The sequence below is a fragment of the Oncorhynchus kisutch genome, linkage group LG15, assembly GCF_002021735.2.
Source record: "Oncorhynchus kisutch isolate 150728-3 linkage group LG15, Okis_V2, whole genome shotgun sequence".
Taxonomy (NCBI): domain Eukaryota; kingdom Metazoa; phylum Chordata; class Actinopteri; order Salmoniformes; family Salmonidae; genus Oncorhynchus; species Oncorhynchus kisutch.
Window position 1 is genome coordinate 71,196,361 of NC_034188.2, and position 22,881 is coordinate 71,219,241.

The 22,881-nt window shown below is 45.4% G+C and overlaps 1 protein-coding gene across 2 annotated transcripts in view; it reads right to left on the reverse strand.

The window, feature by feature from the left end:
• LOC109906099 (seizure protein 6-like) overlaps positions 1 to 22,881 on the reverse strand; it is a 168,109-nt gene that overhangs the window by 59,405 nt on the left and 85,823 nt on the right. For both annotated transcript variants that reach the window (XM_020503757.2, XM_031791025.1), the window contains exons 2-3: positions 6,586 to 7,353; positions 4,447 to 4,580 (exon numbers count right to left, since the gene is read on the reverse strand). In XM_020503757.2, the coding sequence (XP_020359346.2) occupies positions 4,447 to 4,580; positions 6,586 to 7,353 (902 nt within the window). The remainder of the gene's footprint in view (positions 1 to 4,446; positions 4,581 to 6,585; positions 7,354 to 22,881) is intronic.

Sequence of the window (22,881 nt, forward strand, 5' to 3'; positions counted from 1 at the left end):
ATATTTTGTTACTCCTTATCTCCACGTTGTCTCCCTTTGTTACGGGCTTTGAGCCGGTTCGTCACACAAGTTGGACATTTGGTTATGCATCAGCCATTTTTATTTCCTTATGTTAGTCACTGACAGTCACTCAATATGCCATGTCAGATAAAAAAATGTGATTGGTAAATTAGTCTCATCAGCTGTCTAAACTTGTAGTTATCATGGCCGGATACCAACCAGTCACGCAGGGCAAGTGTCCAGGGGCCCTGACCTCAAGGGGGCCCCTATTGATTTTGTTAGTCCCTCTCACTCAGATATCATTAACATGGCATAAGTCATGGTAAAATTTGTAGAACTGCAGGAAATTAGCTATACAATTGGAAAAGAATGTACTCTAAACCATACATTTCTCTCCACCGTCATGATGGGGGGGAGGGGGGGGGGTCACTAAAATACTTTGCCCACAAGGTTTGGGAGGAGCCCCAAAACAAGCCTTGCTTTGTACCCCCAAAAGTGTGCCCTGGGTGTAGAGTGTTGTAAATGGGTGTAGACTGTAGAGTGGTGTTTGGTGTAGAGGGGTGTATTTTTTAAATTAATTTTACCTTTATTTAACCAGGCAAGTCAAGAACACATTCTTATTTTCAATGACGGCCTGGGAACAGTGGGTTAACTGCCTGTTCAGGGGCAGAACGACAGATTTGTACCATGTCAGCGTAGAGGGCTGTAGAGTGGTGTAGAGAGGTGTAGGGGGGAGTAGAGAGGTGTAGGGGGGAGTAGAGAGGTGTACAGGGGTGTAGGGGGAGTAGAGAGGTGTACAGGGGTGTAGGGGGGAGTAGAGAGGTGTACAGGGGTGTAGGGGGAGTAGAGAGGTGTACAGGGGTGTAGGGGGGAGTAGAGAGGTGTACAGGGGTGTAGGGGGGAGTAGAGAGGTGTACAGGGGTGTAGGGGGGAGTAGAGAGGTGTACAGGGGTGTAGGGGGGAGTAGAGAGGTGTACAGGGGTGTAGGGGGAGTCGAGAGGTGTACAGGGGTGTAGGGGGGAGTAGAGAGGTGTACAGGGGTGTAGGGGGGAGTAGAAAGCTGTGAAGGGGTGTAAAGGGGTGTAGGGGGGAGTAGAGAGGTGTACAGGGGTGTAGGGGGGAGTAGAGAGGTATACAGGGGTGTAGGGGGGTTTAGAAAGCTGTGAAGGGGTGTAAAGGGGTGTAGAGGGCTGGGGGTGTAATAGGCTGTATGGGGTTGTGGGGTGTGTGGGTTTGTGGTAAAGCGGGGGCTTAGACGCTGTAGACAGGTGTAGACTGGGTGTAGAGGGGTTTAGAGGGGTGTAGAGGTGTGCAGAGGGGTGTAGAGGTGTGTAGAGTGCTGTAGAGGGCTGTAGAGTGCTGTAGAGGGGTGTAGAGGGGTATAGAGGTGTGTAGAGGGGTGTAGAGGGGTATAGAGGTGTGTAGAGGTGTGTAGAGGGTTGTAGAGGTGTGTAGAGGGGTGTAGAGGGGTGTAGAGGTGTGTATACTAGGTGTAGACGGCTGTAGAGAGGTGTAGAGCGCTGGGGGTGTAAGGGGTGTAGAGGGTGGTAGAGGGCTCAGGTGTAAGGGGGTTTAGAAGGCAGTAAGGGGTGTAGACTGGGTTTAAAGGGGTGTAGAATGGTATAGAGGGGTGTAGACGAGTGTAGACGGGTGTAGACGAGTGTAGACGAGTGTAGAGAGCTGCAGGTATAGTAGGCTGTAGGGAGGTGTAGAGAGAAGGAGATGGGTGTAGGGTTGTGTTGAGAGCTGTAGAGGGGTGTAGAGTGGTGTAGAATGATTTAGAGGCATGTAGATGGGTTTAGAGGGGTGGAGAAAGGTGTAGAGGGCGATACAGGATTGTAGAGGGCTGTAAAAGACTGTAGAGGGTTGTAGAGGGGTGTAGATTGCATGTAGAAGGGTATAGGATTATGTTGATTCAGTGTGGTGAGCTATAGTGTGGTGTAGAGGGGCTGTATGGTGTAGATGGGTGTAGAAGGGTGTAGCAGGATCTACGGGGGTGTAGAGGGGTGTAGACTGGGTGTAGAGGAGTATAGCGGGTGTAAAGGCGTGATCCAACCATTGTCTAAATCCCATACTATTTAGTCAATCAACCCGAGGGTAAGGTCTCTTTAATCAAGTTAAGAGGTTCTGTGGAGGATGGCATTAAAAGAGTCCCGTAGACCAACATAATCCATAAGTAATTGATGAAGAGAAGAAGCTCTAAATCTAAATCACTTAGAATAATTCAAGGCAATGAGAGAGAAGATGGATATACAGTGGGGCAAAAAAGTATTTAGTCAGCCACCACTTGTGCAAGTTCTCCCACTTAAAAAGATGAGAGAGGCCTGTAATTTTCATCATTGGTACACTTCAACTATGACAGACAAATGAAAAAAAAAATCCAGAAATTCACATTGTTGGATTTTTAATGAATTTATTTGCAAATTATGGTGGAAAATAAGTATTTGGTCAATAACAAAAGTTTATCTCAATACTTTGTTATATACCCTTTGTTGGCAATGACAGAGGTCAAACTTTTTCTGTAAGTCTTCACAAGGTTTTCACACACTGTTGCTGGTATTTTGGCCCATTCCTCCATGCAGATCTCCTCTAGAGCAGTGATGTTTTGGGGCTGTTGCTGGGCAACACAGACTTTCAACTCCCTCCAAAGATTTTCTATGGGGTTGAGATCTGGAGACTGGCTAGGCCACTCCAGGACCTTGAAATGCTTCTTACGAAGCCACTCCTTCGTTGCCCGGGCGGTGTGTTTGGGATCACAGTCATGCTGAAAGACCCAGCCACGTTTAATCTTCAATGCCCTTGCTGATGGAAGGAGGTTTTCACTCAAAATCTCACAAGACATGGCCCCATTCATTCTTTCCTTTACACGGATCAGTCGACCTGGTCCCTTTGCAGAAAAACAGCCCCAAAGCATGATGTTTCCACCCCCATGCTTCACAGTAGGTATGGTGTTCTTTGGATGCAACTCAGCATTCTTTGTCCTCCAAACACGATGAGTTGAGTTTTTACCAAAAAGTTATATTTTGGTTTCATCTGATCATATGACATTCTCCCAATCTTCTTCTGGATCATCCAAATGCTCTCTAGCAAACTTCAGACGGGCCTGGACATGTACTGGCTTAAGCAGGGGGACACGTCTGGCACTGCAAGATTTGAGTCCCTGGCGGCGTAGTGTGTTACTGATGGTAGGCTTTGTTACTTTGGTCCCAGCTCTCTGCAGGTCATTCACTAGGTCTCCCAGTGTGGTTCTGGAATTTTTGCTCACCGTTCTTGTGATAATTTTGACCCCACGGGGTGAGATCTTGCGTGGAGCCCCAGATCGAGGGAGATTATCAGTGGTCTTGTATGTCTTCCATTTCCTAATAATTGCTCCCACAGTTGATTTCTTCAAACCAAGCTGCTTACCTATTACAGATTCAGTCTTCCCAGCCTGGTGCAGGTCTACAATTTTCTTTCTGGTGTCCTTTGACAGCTCTTTGGTCTTGGCCATAGTGGAGTTTGGAGTGTGACTGTTTGAGGTTGTGGACAGGTGTCTTTTATACTGATAACACGTTCAAACAGGTGCCATTAATACAGGTAACGAGTGGAGGCCAGAGGAGCCTCTTAAAGAAGAAGTTACAGGTCTGTGAGAGCCAGAAATCTTGCTTGTTTGTAGGTGACCAAATACTTATTTTCCACCATAATTTGCAAATAAATTCATAAAAAATCGTGCAATGTGATTTTCTGGATTTTTTTTCTAATTTTGTCTGTCATAGTTGAAGTGTACCTATGATGAAAATTACAGGCCTCTCTCATCTTTTTAAATGGGAGAACTTGCGCAATTGGTGGCTGACTAAATACTTTTCCCCCCCACTGTATACATGTGCTGCTGTCCCGGGTGATAGAAAGCACAGGCTGGCAATGAGAGGAGGAACAGAGGAGAGGAGGAATGTTCACCTCTCTCCACCCTCCTCCTCATATTCTCCTCTTTTGCTGAAGACAGGAAGCAGCTGGGATGCATCATTGAGAATGACTTGTGGTACATATCCATTTTCATCCAAAATATATTAGGCCAAACATCTGGACGGTCAGAGGGGTAATGGATATTGTATATTTTATGAGAGCAGGAAGTTTAGCTGGAGAGTTAGTCATGTGAATGAGGCGGTTCAGGTGGAGGCAGATTCCCTGTTCAAATCACTGTGTCAGCTTCCAAAGGTCAGTCGCTGCAGAATGACAGTAAAGACCTTGGTGACTGAGTGGCCATCATCATTTTGAAGAACTAGTGTGCTATTGCCAATGAGCCAATTGCCCATTTTGGATGTTGCATTTGGATATCTAATGTAATTTCTCGACAGGATGTGCCAGTCTTGTGTGTTTCCATGTTTAATCTACCATCTTTTTATAGACAATCATTTCTTTTGATGGACACAATGAATACTCTTCTGGCAACAATAGTGGTGGTCTGACCTGTATCTCTACTCCATAGCCCGTGTAGACCGTGACGGTGTAGGTGCAGTCCACAGAGGAGTAGTAATGAGAGCTGGACGGCTGGGGCGTCTCTATGTAGCCCTCTGGTGATGTCAAGGTGAAGATGCAGGGAGCTGCAAGGACAGAAAATACAGAGAGCAAAACATTGAGGACCAGTTACACCCCCTAACTAACCCGGCATGGGGGGAACGATCTGGAGAAGACTGCCCAGAGCAGAGTGCGTTGGATAGGTTTTGTCGATGGTCTATGCTCTAAAGGAGCGATGGGCCCAAGTAAGTAAGACACCCCCTCACTCCAAAAGGACCCTCCCTGGTCCCATTCTCTCTCTCACTCACACCAGCACCCCCCACTTTAATAGTGTGGGGCCCTCTCTCTCTCCTCTTTGATTGTGTGCTCGAGGGACAGATCAGGTGGAGGGAATGACCACAGACGGTTTTCTGATTGCCTTGAGGTCTTTCTGTTCGACTGCCTTGTTTTATTTCTATCTTTGAGTTTCCTCCAGAGAGAGGGATGACACAGGACGCTACTGTGTGCTTGTGTGTGTGCTTCATATGTAGCCATCATCCTCCGCATACAACACCCATTCTGCCAGTCACATTCTGTTAAAGGTCCCCAAAGCACACACGTCCCTGGGTCGCTCGTCTTTTCAGTTCGCTGCAGCTAGCGACCAGAACGAGCTGCACAAACACTCAAACTAGACAGTTTTATCTCAATCTCTTCATTCAAAGACTCAATCATGGACACTCTTACTGACAGTTGTGGCTGCTTTGCGTGATGTATTGTTGTCTCTACCTTCTTTCCCTTTGTGCTGTTGTCTGTGTCCAAAAACGTTTGTACCACGTTTTGTGCTGCTACCATGTTGTGTTGCTACCATGTTGTCATTTTGTGTTGCTACCATGCTGTGTTGTCATGTGTTGATGCCTTGCTATGTGGTTGTCTTAGGTCTCTCTTTGTGTAGTGTTGTGTTGTCTCTCTTGTATGTTTTGTCCTATATTTCTATTAACTTTTTTTATTTTTAATACCAGCCCATCCCAGTCCCCGCAGGAGGCCATTTGCCTTTTGGTAGGTCTTCATTGTGAATAAGAGTCTGTTCTTAACTGACTTGTCTAATTAAATAAAGGTTCAATAAAATAAATAAATATAAAGGTGCGTGTGTAGGAACGTGTGTGTGGTGTATGGTGTGTGGTGTGTGTGGTGTGGTGTGTTGTGTGTGGTGGTGTTGTGTGTGGCTAATGTTAGCTAGATGGCTAACGCTAATGTTAGCTAGGTGGCTAACGCTAATGTTAGCTAGGTGGCTAGGTGGCTAACGCTAATGTTAGCTAGGTGGCTAACGTTTGCTAGGCCAGGGGCTAGGGTTAAAGTTAGGGGAAGGGTTAGCTAACAAAGTAGCTAAAAAGTAGTAAGTAGTTGCAAAGTTGCTAATTAGTTAAAATGCTAAAGTTGTCAGTGATGAGATTCGAACACACAACCTTTGGGTTGCTAGACGTTCACGTTAAATGTCAACCCATCCGTCCCAACCAATCACCCTCTTGTTTTTTTGTTTTTGTTTTTTTGCCTTAAGCAACCTTCTGTCTAATGTAACCATAACAAACCTAACATAATAATTTGAGTGTCCTGTATTTACATTTACTGTGTTATGTCTAGTCTATGAGACCAGGCTGAAGGTTCTCCTTCTTCTCTCCCACCATAACACAAATGTGTCTCCGTATCTCATGTTTGCAATCTGGTTTCCATTCCATTTCAGGAGCACTTGATTGAGTGTGAGAGGAGGAGGAATACTGATGTTATAATTAATTTAAGCCCGTTGGTTGTTTAGATATGTGAGCTGCAAACAAAGAGGATTGAGAGAGCGAGCACACTGGTGTCTCAGACAAACAGACAGACACGGGGCTGCTCTGTTGGAGATGGTGAAACACAGGCACTTTACAACCCACCAAGGCCCAGGATTATCTCTAGGACTGCATAATGAGAATCTGAGCTTGCTGTTCATTATACCTTCACAATGAAGACAGAATCACGTAAACTGGTGTTAGGTGTATTGCAGGATATTGTATCTGTATCTCTCTGGGTAAGAGTAGGTGATCATTACAAGTGTGTAGCCTGTCTGTGTTACATTACCTGGGTGGTGCATGGTGGTGATGATGGTGGTTGTGGTTATAGTGGTCGAAGTGGTCTCCTCATCCACAGCACCAGATACTGCCGATGTCCCAATCTCTATCACATCACTGGCGTGGCTCATGTTGTGTTCTTCTGACTTCCCTGCAACCTTCTCCACCAAAGTGGTCAAGGCTGGGGGAGTCATGGTGGATGCAGTGGGGACCTCAGAGTACCTATCACCCATAGGAGCAGCCAGGTTGGGGGTGTTTGAGAGGGGAGAGGGAGCGGAGCTGTGCATGACAGGAATGGTCAGGGTATCCATGGCATCAGCTTCCTCCTCTGTCCTCCCTCCCCTGCCATTGGTCAACGCTACTCTCTGATTCACAGAGACACGCCCCTCTGGAGCAATGCTGCCCTTTGTTGCCAACGGTGACGTGGCTGTTGCCACAGTGGTAGTGGTTGAGGCAACATCGGAGAAAATTAGCGCGTCCTTGTGTGGCACCATGTGAGTGGAGGAGGGGTCCCTGGCAAAGTGGGGACCTGAGGGTGGCATAGCGCGGTGGGTCTCCACACCCCCACTGTCCTCAAAGAAATGTCCCTGTCCCTGGAGGGACTCCTGTAAGAGGAAGCCCTTGTAGAGAGGGTGGTGGTTGGGGACATTCAGGGTCGGGGCGGTTGTCACCAGGGGGACCTCTCTGTCTGTGTCCCGTGTGGTGGGGTACAGGCTGGGGCCACCACTCTCAGACTCTCCCCTCTGTGTGACGGACGTCCCATCCTCAGAATAGGAGCCTGGAACAACACACACAAAACTGTTTAAAGCAGTGAAACGTAGGGCTGTAACATGCTGTAGGTTTTGATAAGAGTCCCTTCTGAAAACACAGGGCAGTGAAGCCCAAAGAGATTCTCTGTGATTGCTTATTTCAATGGTTTCTACTCCTCCTCATCAATTATTTAGCTGCTTTAAGGATATGATGGCCTGTCAAATGTGGGAAATTAAATGGATCTCCCGCTCCACCTTATGCACCTTCAGATGTCATCTAGAGCACTCCAGGAGCCTGTCATCCTACAGCAGCCTACTAGGAGCCTGTCATCCTACAGCAGCCTACCAGGAGCCTGTCATCCTACAGCAGTCTACCAGGAGCCTGTCATCCTACAGCAGCCTTCCAGGAGCCTGTCATCCTACAGCAGCCTACTAGGAGCCTGTCATCCTACAGCAGCCTACCAGGAGCCTGTCATTCTACAGCAGCCTTCCAGGAGCCTGTCATCCTACAGCAGCCTACCAGGAGCCTGTCATCCTACAGCAGCCTACCAGGAGCCTGTCATCCTACAGCAGCCTACCAGGAGCCTGTCATCCTACAGCAGCCTTCCAGGAGCCTGTCATCCTACAGCAGCCTACTAGGAGCCTGTCATCTTACAGCCGCCTTCCAGGAGCAGCCGCCTTCCTGCATGGCAGGCAGCTCAGGCTCAGTGATGTACTGGGCAGTACGCACTACCCTCTGTAGTGCGTTGCGGTTGTAGGCCTGAGCAATTGATGTGATGTAACCAGTCAGGATGCTCTCGATGTTGCAGCTGTAGAACCTTCTGAGGATCTGAGGACCCATGCCACATCTTTTTAGTTTCCTGAGGGGGAATAGGCTTTGTCGTGCCCTCTTCACGACTGTCCTGGTGTGTTTGTACCATGATAGTTTGTTGGTGATGTGGACAACAAGGAACTTGAAGCTCTCAACCTGCTCCACTACAGCCCTGTCGATGAGAATGGGGGCGTGCTCAGTCCTCCTTTTCCTGTTGTCCACAATCATCTCATTAGTCTTGGTTACGTTGAGGGAGAGGTTGTTATTCTGGCACGACCCAGCCAGGTCTCTGACCTCCTCCCTATAGGCTGTCTCGTCGTTGTCAGTGATCAGGCCTACCACTGTTGTGTCATCTGCAAACGTAATGATGGTGTTGGAGTCGTGCCTGGCCATGCAGTCGTGGGTGAACAGGAGGGGACTGAGCACGCACCCCTGTGGGGCTCCTCCAAGGGAGGTGTTTAGTCCCAGGATCCTTAGCTTAGAGGGTACTATGGTGTTGAACGCTAAGCTGTAGTCAATGAATAGCATTCTCACATAGGTGTTCCTTTTATCCAGGAGGGAAAGGGCAGTGTGGAGTGCAATAGAGGTTGCATCATCTGTGCGTCTGCTTGGGTGGTATGCAAATTGGAGTGGGTCTAGGGTTTCTTGGATAATGGTGTTGATGTGAGCCATTACCAGCCTTTCAAAGCACTTCATGGTTATGGACGTGAGTGCTACGGGTCTGTAGTCATTTAGGCAGGTTGCCTTCGTGTTCTTGGGCATAGGGACTGTGGTCCTCTGCTTGTACAGAGGCCCATTATCAGCAACTGTCACTCCTGTGTTCCAATGGCACGTTGTGTTAGTTAATCTGAGTTTATCATTTTAAAAGGCTAAATGATCATAAGAAAACCCTTTTGCAATTATGTTAGCACGGCTGAAAACTGTTGTCTGATTAAAGAAGCAATACAATTGGAGTCTCTTGAGCATCAGCATTTGTGGGTTCGATTACAGGCTCAAAATGGCCAGAAACAAAGAACTTTCTTCTGAAACTCGTCAGTCTATTCTTGTTCTGAGAACTGAAGGGCTTTTCCATGTGAGAAATTGCCATTAACTGAAGATCTCGTACAACGCTGTGTACTACTCCCTTTACAGAACAGCACAAACTGGATCTAAGCAGAATAGAAAGAGGAGTCCACAACTGAGCAAGAGGACAAGTACATTAGGGTGTCTAGTTTGAGAAACAAACGCCTCGCAAGTCCTCAAGTGGCAGCTTCATTAAATAGTACCCTCAAAACACCAGTCTCAACGTCAACAGTGAAGAGGCAACTCCGGGATGCTGGCCTTCTAGGCAGAGTTGCAAAGAAAAAAGAAAAAGCCATATTTCAGACTGGCCAATAAAAAGAAAAGATTAAGATGGGAAAAAGAACACAGACACTGGACAGAGGAACTCTGCCTAGAAGGCCAGCATCCCGGAGTTGCCTCTTCACTGCTGACGTTGAGACTGGTGTTTTGCAGGTACTATTTAATGAAGCTGCCAGTTGAGGCGTCTGTTTCTCAGACTAGACACTCTAATGTACTTTTCCTCTTGCTCAGTTGTGCACCGGGAACTCCCACTCCTCTTTCTATTCTGGTTAGAGCCAGTTTGCGCTGCTCTGTGAGGTCTGGGCTCAAGGCTTCAAAACATGGAAGCAAAACCCCTTCTTGTGGAAGCACGGTCAATTCAGTTGAAAGAAATCCAGTAGACTGCATTTCATATTGAAACTACATTACACGCACACATGGGTGAACGCGCGCACACACACACACACACACACACACACACACACTGCAAGTTGGCTAAGTTGGTGTCTTTTTCATCTGAGTAGCCTGGGTCTCCCTTGGGTCAGGGCCTGGGTGAGGATCTTAAAGCTCTCGCTCTTGAATCAACACTAGTACACAGTGTGCCATAAATCAACTGGTTGGAACCAGTCTAAGGAACAGAACCGAAAACCGGAAAATAAGGTAGCCTACCCTTCGGAAGCATAGCTGTAGCCTGACGTTACAAGCGTGATTCAGAAGATAGGGAGAGAATGGATTCACTTTTTCAATGCTAGTTGGGAATACTATAGTTATCACATTTCACATTGGATTTATTAACTACAAAAGGTAAGATGGATTCTTAATTCTGGTGCCACTCTGCACAAACACACTTGTTCGCTAGCTAGCTTCTCTGGTCCAACATTATGCCAGCTCTGCAGTTCAAAGTCATTCAAAGTTCCTCCATAGGTATAATTCTTTGAGCCAAATTCCGATAATGCATGTCATCACAAGATGCCCACCACTTAAAGCCAAGCCTCCTCCTCCACCCTCTCTCTCTCTCTCTCTCTCTCTCCCAACCCGCAAAATTCCAGTCACGCCGTACACTTATCTTTCTATCATGTCTGTAAATGACTCACTAAGCTGTAGCTTGCCCGCTCCATAGCAAGCTTCTCTAGTCGCACTGCGTGATAGGTGAAGTAACTTAATGTTGAGCTAATTGTTTAAAAAAAACATGATTTCAGAGGTTTAGAAAGGAACAGAAAGGAAAGATATAAACCAATACTTTTTTTAAATTCTAACTTGTTCAGACTTTTATTTTGCTGGTCAGAACAGTGGAATGGAACGAAAAGAATAATGCCTCTGTTCAGAAGAAACTATTGGAACATAATTTTGGAAGCAATCATTGGTTCAGGCAGTGGTTTCTCTCTCGTACCCTCTCCTGAACAGCGCAGTTCTCCTCCTTAACATCTACCCCGTCCCCCACAGTCCCACACACACTTATTGTGAGGAGCATCTTGACCTATGACATTCATATTATGGAGGACATATTAAAAGTGGACTAGAGATATAAAACTAGTAAGGATGAAGAGGAAAAGGGAAAACTCTGACTGTGTCTCAAATGTAATGTCTTTGATTTGTTGTCCTACTTGCTAGATTGTTTCGCCCACTTAAGTATAACACACACAGGGCCTGATAATGAATCTATTGAGATGGCAACACTCTGGCCATATGCTGCTAGCAGGCTAATTACGTGGGCAGTGAAATCAAGAGAGACACTGTGCTTTAGCCCAGTTATCCTTTACATTACACAGACCAAGCTTTCCATGCAGTGCAGAGCTACAGACAGCATGCAGTACAGGGCACTTGACTCACACAAGCACAACAGGGGTGTACTGCAGTTTAGCGACGTGATATTTCAAATAAATGTTTATACGTATTTCAAAATAGTAGAAATTCTCTCTCCAACCTTATTCTGTAAAAATATGATAAGCAGTTTTTCTTTGAAGCACATAGAATATATTTGACATCTTACACAATTTATCACATAAAACAAAAGGTCATTTACAGCAGCTGCACGAGACACTGCTTCAACATGCAAACAGGAAGTGAGAAGAGAATGATGGGACGCTTCCAAGCCTTGAGCAAATCAATCAAGTGGTGTGTGAAAAAAATATCAACCAGATGTCAAAATAGTGTGTTCTGCATGGCAACATGCACAATAAGACAGTTTGATTTGATTTCTCTCAATCTTTGGAGTTCCCTTGTCCTGTCTGAACAGACTCTGCTTCCCTCCCTCAGAATATGAGGAGTAGGTAGATAATACCGTATGAACAATCAATTACACAGTTCTCTGCCAGGATAGTAGCATGTCTGAAATGTAATATTGACTTCACAAAAGTCAGACAATATAGGACTGGGTGATAGCTCATATTGATTGGTTATGGTAGAACACTTCCTAATAGGGGAGAATAGAGGCTGAGGCCAGAAACACATTCACAAAGAGCCCATTTCCCCTCTTGTCCTGTAAAACCATGTCCTTTACACTTACCCAATCACACCCAGCTAGGCACCTTTGGAAAAGGTCATTCTCCCATCTCCCAAATGACTAGGGACAAAGCCCAAGCCAGTTAGATCAATGCAAGGACACCTGCAACCAGTGGAGCTGTACACACACTGTGGATCTGAGAGGAGAGCACTGATGAACTCTGCTGAGGTGAACTGAGCCTGCTACTTTACCCAGGAGGGGGAGGAGAGGGAGCAGAGAGCAGCACAGGACCAATACCAGATATCTATCTCCCTTGCAACAAAGTGCAACACAGTCTTGGACAAGGACATGCGCCTTTCTTACGAGTCCTTGTTGCAGCCTTGTTTCAATGTTTCTATCTCAAATCATCAAACCAGTGTTATGGTCGCATACACAGTTTTGCAGATGTTATTGCAGGTGCATGCTTTTCTTTCTAGCTCTAACAATGCAGAAATATTCTTTGCTTCCTTCTGATGTTCTGAGTAGGGAGCCAGTGAAGGATGGTGGTGAGAGGAGGACACAGGGAAACAAGGTAAGACTATTGATTGAGGTTCAACCCATGTATTTTTTTTCACCTTTATTTAACCAGGTAGGCTAGTTGAGAACAAGTTCTCATTTGCAACTGCGACCTGGCCAAGATAAAGCATAGCAGTTCGACACATACAACAACACAGAGTTACACATGGAATGAACAAAACATGCAGTCAATAATACAGTAGATAGAAAAGAAAACAAAGTCTATATACAGTGAGTGCAAATAAGGTCAGATAAGGGAGTTAAGGCAGTAAATAGGCCATGGTGGCGAAGTAATTACAATATGGCAATTAAACACTGGAATGGTAGATGTGCAAAAGATGGATGTGGAAGTAAAGATACCGTGGTGCAAAAGGAGCAAAAATAAATAAATACAGTATGAGAATGAGGTAGATAGATGGGCTTTATACAAATGGGCTATGAACAGGTGCAGTGATCTGTGAGCTGCTCTGACACATGGTTCTTAAAGCTAGTGAGGGAGATGGGAATCTCCAGCTTCAGTGATTTTTGCAGTTCGTTCCAGTCAGTCGCTGGAAGGAAAGGCGACCAAAGGAGGAATTGGCTTTGGGGGTGACCAGTGAGATATACTTGCTGGAGCGTGTGCTATGAGTGGGTGCTGCTATGGTGACCAGCGAGCTGAGATAGGGTGGGGCTTTACCTAGCAGAGACTTGTACATAACCTGTAGCCAGTGGGTTTGGTGACGAGTATGAAGCGAGGGCCAGCCAACGAGAGCGTACAGGTCGCAGTGGTGGGTAGTATATGGGGCTTTGGTGACACTGTGATAGACTACATCCAGTTTGCTGAGTAGAGTGTTGGAGGCTATTTTATAGATGACATCGCTGAAGTCAAGGATCAGTAGGATGGTCAGTTTTATGAGGGTATGTTTGGCAGCATGAGTGAAGGAAGCTTTGTTGCGAAATAGTAAACCGATTCTAGATTACATTTTTGATTGGAGATGCTTAATGTGAGTCTGGAAGGAGAGTTTACAGTCTAGCCAGACACCTAGGTATTTGTAGTTGTCCACATATTCTAAGTCAGAACCGTCCAGAGTAGTGATGCTAGTCGGGCGGGCGAGTGCGGGCAGCGATCAGTTGAAAAGCATGAATTTAGTTTTACTGGCGTTTAAGAACAGTTGGAGGCTACGGAAGGAGTGTTGTATAGCAATGAAGGTCGTTTCGAGGTTTGTTAACACAGTGTCAAAAGGGCCAGATGTATACAGAATGGTGTCGTCCGAGTCGAGGTTGATAAGGGAATCACCCGCAGCAAGAGCGAATTCGTTGATATATACAGAGAAAAGAGTCGGCTCGAGAATTGAACCCTGTGGTACCCCCATAGAGACTGCCAGAGGTCCGGACAACAAGCCCTACGATTTGACACACTGAACTCTATCTGAGAAGTAGTTGGTGAACCAGGCGAGGCAGTCAATTGAGAAACCAAGGCTGTTGAGTCTGCCGATAAGACTACGGTGATTGACAGAGTCAAAAGCCTTGGCCAGGTCGATGAATACAGCTGCACAGTAATGTCTCTTATCGATGGCGGTTATGATATCGTTAAGGACCTTGAGCGTGGCTGAGGTGCAGTCTAGCCAGACACCTAGGTATTTGTAGTTATCCACGTATTCTAAGACAGAGCCGTCCAGAGTAGTGATGATGCTGGATGGGCGGGCAGGTGCGGGCAAAGATCGTTTGAATAGCATGCATTTAGTTTTATTTGCGTTTAAGAGCAGTTGGAGGCCACGGAAGGAGAGTTGTATGGCATTGAAGCTCGTCCGGAGGTTAGTTAACACAGTGTCCAAAGAAGGGCCAGAGGTATACAAAATGGTGTCGTCTTTAAAAATATATATATATTTCACCTTTATTTAACCAGGTAGGCTAGTTGAGAACAAGTTCTCATTTGCAACTGCGACCTGGCCAAGATAAAGCATAGCAGTGTGAACAGACAACACAGAGTTACACATGGAGTAAACAATTAACAAGTCAATAACACAGTAGGATAAAAAGGGGAGTCTAAATACATTGTGTGCAAAAGGCATGAGGAGGTAGGCGAATAATTACAATTTTGCAGATTAACACTGGAGTGATGAATGATCAGATGGTCATGTACAGGTAGAGATATTGGTGTGCAAAAGAGCAGAAAAGTAAATAAATAAAGCAGTATGGGGATGAGGTAGGTAAAAATGGGTGGGCTATTTACCGATAGACTATGTACAGCTGCAGCGATCGGTTAGCTGCTCAGATAGCAGATGTTTGAAGTTGGTGAGGGAGATAAAAGTCTCCAACTTCAGCGATTTTTGCAATTCGTTCCAGTCACAGGCAGCAGAGAACTGGAACGAAAGGCGGCCAAATGAGGTGTTGGCTTTAGGGATGATCAGTGAGATACACCTGCTGGAGCGCGTGCTACGGATGGGTGTTGCCATCGTGACCAGTGAACTGAGATAAGGCGGCGCTTTACCTAGCATGGACTTGTGGATGACCTGGAGCCAGTGGGTCTGGCGACGAATATGTAGCGAGGGCCAGCCGACTAGAGCATACAAAGGAGGATTGAACCCTGTGGCACCCCCATAGAGACTGCCAGAGGACCGGACAGCATGCCCTCCGATTTGACACACTGAACTCTGTCTGCAAAGTAATTGGTGAACCAGGCAAGGCAGTCATCCGAAAAACCGAGGATACTGAGTCTGCCGATAAGAATATGGTGATTGACAGAGTCGAAAGCCTTGGCAAGGTCGATGAAGACGGCTGCACAGTACTGTCTTTTATCGATGGCGGTTATGATATCGTTTAGTACCTTGAGCGTGGCTGAGGTGCACCCGTGACCGGCTCGGAAACCAGATTGCACAGCGGAGAAGGTACAGTGGGATTCGAGATGGTCAGTGACCTGTTTGTTGACTTGGCTTTCGAAGACCTTAGATAGGCAGGGCAGGATGGATATAGGTCTGTAACAGTTTGGGTCCAGGGTGTCTCCCCCTTTGAAGAGGGGGATGACCGCGGCAGCTTTCCCATCTTTGGGAATCTCAGACGATACAAAAGAGAGGTTGAACAGGCTAGTAATAGGGGTTGCAGCAATTTCGGCAGATAATATAAGAAAGAGAGAGTCCAGATTGTCTAGCCCGGCTGATTTGTAGGGGTCCAGATTTTGCAGCTCTTTCAGAACATCAGCTATCTGGATATGGGTGAAGGAGAAATGGTGGGGACTTGGGCGGGTTGCTGTGGAGGGTGCCGGGCAGTTGACCGGGGCAGGGGTAGCCAGGTGGAAAGCATGGCCAGCCGTAGAGAAATGCTTATTGAAATTCTCAATTATAGTGGATTTGTCGGTTGTAACAGTGTTTCCTAGCCTCAGAGCAGTGGGTTGCTGGGATGAGGTGCTCTTATTCTCCATGGACTTTAGAGTGTCCCAGAACTTTTTTGAGTTTGTACTGCAGGATGCAAATTTCTGTTTAAAAAAGCTAGCCTTAGCTTTCCTAACTGCCTATGTATATTGGTTCCTAACTTCCCTGAAAAGTTGCATATCACGGGGGCTATTCGATGCTAATGCAGAACGCCACAGGATGTTTTTGTGCTGGTCAAGGGCAGACAGGTCTGGAGCGAACCAAGGGCTATATCTATTCCTGGTTCTACATTTTTTTTAATGGGGCATGCCTATTTAAGATGGTGAGGAAGGCACTTTTAAAGAATAACCAGGCATCCTCTACTGTCGGGATGAGGTCAATGTCGTTCCAGGATACCCCAGCCAGGTCGATTAGAAAGGCCTGCTCGCAGAAGTGTTTCAGGGAGCGTTTCACAGTGATGAGGGGTGGTCGTTTGCTCGCAGACCCATTACGGATGCAGGCAATGAGGCAGTGATCGCTGAGATCTTGGATGAAAACAGCAGAGGTGTATTTGGAGGGTGAGTTAGTTAGGATGATATCTATGAGGGTGCCCGTGTTTATGGATTTGGGGTTATATCTGGTAGGTTCATTGATAAATTGTGTGAGATTGAGGGCATCAAGCTTAGATTGTAGGATGGCCGGGGTGTTAAGCATGTCCCAGTTTAGGTCACCTAGCAACACGAGCTCAGAAGATGGGGGCAATCAAATCACACATGGTGTCGAGGGCACAGCTGGGGACAGAGGGTGGTCTATAGCAAGCGGCAATGGTGAGAGACTATAGTGGCCGAAGAAATATGTCCGAAGGGCCTCTTAAGCCAGCAGTCCAATGTGCTTAAGATAGCTAGCAGGCCGCAGATTAGCGGCTGTGCGTTGCGGGGTCGTTAGCTGCTATAATTCCAGGTGGAAAAAAATATGTAAAATAATATCATAATAAAAATGTTATTTTTTTTAAATAATAGGTTCAGAGCTTGCGGTAGGAATCCGGAGAAAGAGAAGAATAAGTATATTTCAAGATTGGATAGATGTAAACTATACTGAAACATCTCTATCAGGAAGAATGTGCCACAAAATAGAATCTTATTGACTGAGAAGACCGACACAGTAATGTGATGTAAATCAAGGAAGGCATCAAATTGAGCACTTGTGGCAGCCAGGTCTCTATGTTATAAAGTGGATACATTGGTCAAATGCTTCCTCTTCAACAAGTGGTTTTCTCTAGAGTTTCTGCCACCCTATCCTTTTTCCTTAAAATGTGTAAGACTGATTTGCTCAGCTTGGTTTGAAGTTGGAAAGTTGAGCAATTGCTTTTCTTTCCAGGCGTGCAGACAGAGCAGAGATACCACCGGTGCATGACAAGACAGATTACTGTTCTGGATGACCAGACCACCACATCACAACTGGAGAGGCTTGGAACAAATAGGCTATCTGAAACATCTGCAATCGCTATGGCAGTAAAGTAATAATGCAGTGTAAAATCTTCTCAGATTCAGATTACCAGTATACTGTACACTAAGAAAATACTGCAGAGAAAGACAAATATGTTATGTCCAAAAAACAAAAACGAAGACATTAAAGCAACCTGTTCTAGAAATGTCAAACACATTTCCACTCCTCAGAAAACAGGTGCTTTAATATCATGCTAACACCCTCCTGCAATACTTAAAATGTTTATCTGCTATCAGCTGCTTCTCTAATTGAAATCCTGCAGTTTTATGCCAATTCCTTCTAAATCGTCTTCCAAGAAATGTTATTTTTCTTCTACTCGATAGGCCTGTCTAGTGTACGTCTTTGTTTGGTTTGCTGCAAACATTCACCCCTGAGCTGCAGATTAGCGATGTTGGTTCTTTGTGAAGCTGCACAAAGCCAGGGCAATTAAAGGCTCTTCTCTCCCTTAACAAGCTCTAATCCAGACACGCTTTCATTTCATTTTATTTCATTTCTGGCTGTGCCAAAGCACTGAGAGAGACAGAATGGGCCTGCTAGGCTAGCTCTCAAAGTGTAGCAATCATGTGGGAGTATTCAGAGACTAAACTCTGCTCTGTCACTTCTACAGCCAGCCAGGCAGACGAACATGCACAGTCAATTGTCTGCCTGCCACTGGAGCTCAAAACTTCCCTCAGGAGTTTGGCGATTGGTGTTACCTCAGTCTATGTTTGTTTGTCCCCGGTACTGCTGCTCATTCCATTCACCAGCTCCGGAGATCTATGTCACCGGCCTTCTAGGCGTCACTGAACTGGATCATTACCACCAACCCCAAACTGTCTTGTCTCATTACGCACACCTGGTTCCTATTCCCCCGGATTAGTATGTGTATATACTATGTGTCCTCTGTTCCCCATTGTCCTTGTTGATTATTGTTCCATGTACGTTGGTCTTGTGAGTAGCTGGGCTCTGCTGTATCGGTTACCGTGTTAGTGTGCACTTGTTATTACTGGTCTCGTCCCGTGTAGTGTTATTACGGGTCTTGTCCCGTGTTTATTAGAGATTTACACCTCACACTTTCTTTGGGCTACAGCCCTGTGGTGTGCGTGTGCGTGCGAGAGTGTGTGTGTGGGGGGATTCTTCCCCGTCATTTATTACGTTTATGACGTACTCTTTTGGGTACAGAAATAAAATCTCTTATCATTAAACATGACACACCCTACTGATTCAAGGGTTTTTATTTATTTTTATTATTTTCTAAATTGTAGAATAATAGTGAAGACATCAGAACTAGGAAATATCACAAGGAATCATGTAACAAAAAAAAGTGTTCAGCAAATAAAAATGTATTTTATGAGATTCTTCAAAGTAGCCACCCTTGACATCTTTACACTCTCTTGGCATTTTCTCAACCAGTTTCACCTGGAATGCTTTTCCTACAGTCTTGAAGGAGTTCCCAAATATGCTGAGCCCTTGTTGGCTGCTTTTCCTACACTCTGCGGTCCAACCCATCTCAATTGGGTTGAGGTCAGATGATTATGGGGACCAGGTCATCCGATGCAGCACTCATCACTCTCCTTCTTGGTCAAATAGCCCTTATACAGCCTGGAGGTGTGTTGGGTCATTGTCCTGTTGAATAACAAATGATAGGCGATAGGCACCACTAAGCGCAAACAAGATGGTATGGCATATTGCTGTCGAATGCTGTGGTAGCCATGCAGGTTAAGGGTGCATCGGATTCTAAATAAATCCGTGTTACCAGCAAAGCAACACCCCACCATCACACCTCCATGCTTCACGGTGTGAACCACACATGCAGAGATTATCCATTCACCTACTCTGCGTCTCACAAAGACATGGCGGTTGGAACCAAAAATCTCAGATTTGGACTCATCAGACCAAAGGATAGATTTCCACCGGTCTAATGTCCATTGCTCGTGTTTCTTGGCCCAAGCAAGTCTCTTCTTATTGGTGTCCTTTAGTGGTGTCTTTGCAGCAATTCCACAATGAAGGCCTGATTCACGCAATCTCCTCTGAACAGTTGATGTTGAGATGTGTCTGTTACTTGAACTCTGTGAAGCATTTATTTGTGCTGCAATTTCTGAGGCTGGTAACGCTAATGAACTTATCCTTTTCAGTAAAGGCAACTCTGGGTCTTCCTTTCCTGTGGAGGTCCTTGCGAGAGCTAGTTTCATCATAGCGCTTGATGGTTTTTGTGACTGCACTTAAAATTTTCCTGATTGACTGACCTTCATATTTTAAAGTAATGATGGGCTGTCGTTTCTCTTTGCTTATTTGAGCTGTTCTTGCCATAATATGGACTTGGTCTTTTACCAAATAGGGCCATCTTCTGTATACCACCCCTACCTTGTCACAACCCAAATGATTGGCTCAAACGCATTAAGGAAGGAAATGCCACATATTAACTTTTAACAAGGCACACCTGTTAATTTAAATGGATTCCAGGTGACTACCTCATGAAGCTGGTGAAGAGAATGCCAAGAGTATACAAATCTGTCATCAAGGCGAAGGGTGGCTACTTTGAAGAATCTCATATTTTCATTTCTTTAACACTTTTTTAGTTACCACATGATTCCATGTGTGTTATTGCATAGTTTTGATGTCTTCACTGTTATTCTACAATGTAGAAAATAGTCAAAAGGAAGAAAATCCCTTGAATGAGTAGGTGTGTCCAAACTTTTAACTGGTTGTCTATATATACTACCGTTCAAAAGTTTGGGGTCACTTAGAAATGTCCTTGTTTTTGAAAGAAAAGCTCATTTTTGTGTCCATTAAAATAACATCAAGATGATCAGAAATAGTGTACACAGGGGGCCTCCCGGGTGGCGCAGTGGTCTAGGGCACTGCATCGCAGCGCTAGCTGTGCCACCAGAGACTCTGGGTTAGCGCCCAGGCTCTGTTGCAGCCGGCCGCAACTACGAGGTCCGTGGGGTGACGCACAATTTGTCTAGCATCGTCCGGGTTAGGGAGGGTTTGGCCGGTAGGGATATCCTGTGGCGGGCCGGGTGCAGTGCATGCTAACCAGGTTGCCAGGTGCACGGTGTTTCCTCCGACACATTGATGCGGCTGGCTTCCAGGTTGGATACGCGCTGTGTTAAGAAGCAATGCGGCTTGGTTGGGTTGTGTTTCGGAGGACGCATTGCTTTCGACCTTCATCTCTCCCGAGCCCACACAGGAGTTGTAACGATGAGACAAGATAGTAACTACAAACAATTGGATACCACGAAAAGGGGGTAAAAAATATTTTTTAAATAAATAAAATAAAAAAATTGTAGACAATGTTAATGTTGTAAGCTTGCAGCTTCATGAAATAATACCCGCAAAACACCAGTCTCAACGTCAACAGTGAAGAGGAGACTCCGGGATGCTGGCCTTCTAGGCAGAGTTCCTCTGTCCAGTGTCCGTGTTCTTTTGCCCATCTTAATCTTTACTTTTTATTGGCCAGCCTGAAATATGGCTTTTTCTTTGCAACTCTGCCTAGAAGGCCAGCATCCCGGAGTTGCCTCTTTACTGTTGACGTTTAGACTGGTGTTTTGCGGATACTATTTAATGAAGCTGCCAGTTGAGGCGTCTGTTTCTCAGACTAGACACTCTAATGTACTTTTCCTCTTGCTCAGTTGTGCACCGGGACCTCCCACTCCTCTTTCTATTCTGGTTAGGGCCAGTTTGCGCTGCTCTGTGAGGTCTGGGCTCAAGGCTTCAAAACATGGAAGCAAAACCCCTTCTTGTGGAAGCACGGTCAATTCAGTTTAAAGAAATCCAGTAGATTGCATTTTATATTGAAACTACATTACATGCACACATGGGTGAACGCACACACACACACACACACACACACACACACACACACACACACACACACACACACACACACACACACACACACACACACACACACACACACACACACACACACTGCAAGTTGGCTAAGTTGGTGTCTTTTTCATCTGAGTAGCCTGGGTCTCCCTCGGGTCAGGGCCTGGGTGAGGTGAGGCGTCTGTTTCTCAAACAAGACACTCTAATGTCCTTGTTCTCTTGCTCAGTTGTGCACTGTGGCCTCCCACTCCTCTTTCTATTCTGGTTAGATCGAGTTTGCGCTGTTCTGTGAAGGGAGTAGTACACAGCGTTGTACGAGATCGTCCGTTTCTTGGCAATTTCTCACATGGAATAGCCTTCATTTCTCAGAACAAGAATAGACGGATGAGTTTCAGGAGAAGGTTCTTTGTTTCTGGCCATTTTGAGCCTGTAATCGAACCCACAAATTAAATGTAATATATATATATATATATATATATATATATATATATATATATATATGTACAGCATATACACTACCGTTCAAAAGTTTGGGGTCACTTAGGAATGTCCTTGTTTTTGTACATTTTAAAATACATCAAATTGATCAGAAATACAGTGTAGACATTGTTAATGTTGTAAAAGACTATTGTAGTTAGAAACAGCAGTTTTTTTGGAATCTACATAGGCGTACAGAGGCCCATTATCAGCAACCATCACTCCTGTGTTCCAATGGCACATTGAGTTAGCTAATCCAAGTTTACCATTTTAAAAGGCTAAATGATCATTAGAAAACCTTTTTCAATTATGTTAGCACAGCTGAAAACTGAAAACTGCTGATTAAAGAAGAAATACAACTGGCCTTTATTAAACTAGTTGAGTATCTTGAGCATCAGCAACACATATATACATGTATACATATATACATACATACATAATTTAAACAATTATAGCCACCTGATCAATTAACGTCTGATTCAAAGCCAATGCTGATTAGCTGGTGTTGAAAACCATAGAAGTGGTCCAAACCATTATGTGGTCAATTAGGCAATTAGCTCAGATGGGATTTTGTGGCTCATAAAAACCACTTAGTCCGTCACTGCCTGACAGGGCTGGGATCAGAGTGGAGTTATGGCAAGGCAATGTCAGCAGTGTCTCAGTGCAGATACAAACACACTCTCACACACACACACAGACATGCACACACACATATATGCACACACACACACAGGGTGCTTTACTCTCAAAACCCAGATGAGGGACCACAGGTAAAAATGAGCTTGGTAGCCACATCTGCTGATGAACCTGTTTGTGTGGAGCTGAAAGAAAGCCAAGCAGCCAACAGATGGAGAGTGTCAGTGTAGGAACAGAATGATTTAGTGTAACAACACCATAATGCAGCTGTCTGTCAATACAGCTCCACGTATCCCCCACATCACACTACAAAGGCCCCTCTCGCTAAACACACAACACAGCCAACTACAGAACTGGTAATAAAGACAGATGTGCCAAAGGTTTCTTTGGGGGGTAGGGAGGGTAGGGACCTTGGGTAGGGACGTCCCAAGGATCCCGGATAGCAATGACTATAACGTCAATGTCTGGCATTTGAGAAGGAAATTGTAGTGATGATTATTGTAGCTGTTGAGAGTCTGAATGGTGCTGTCGCCACTAGGAATAGCTGCCGCTTCTGGCTTCATCACTTTCATGTCTATTTTAAACAATGGCTTGAGACATTGACTGCCTGGCAAGTAATGGAAGAACTAACATCCAACATCTCATCAGCACAGTCATGGTTGTTGTCTGG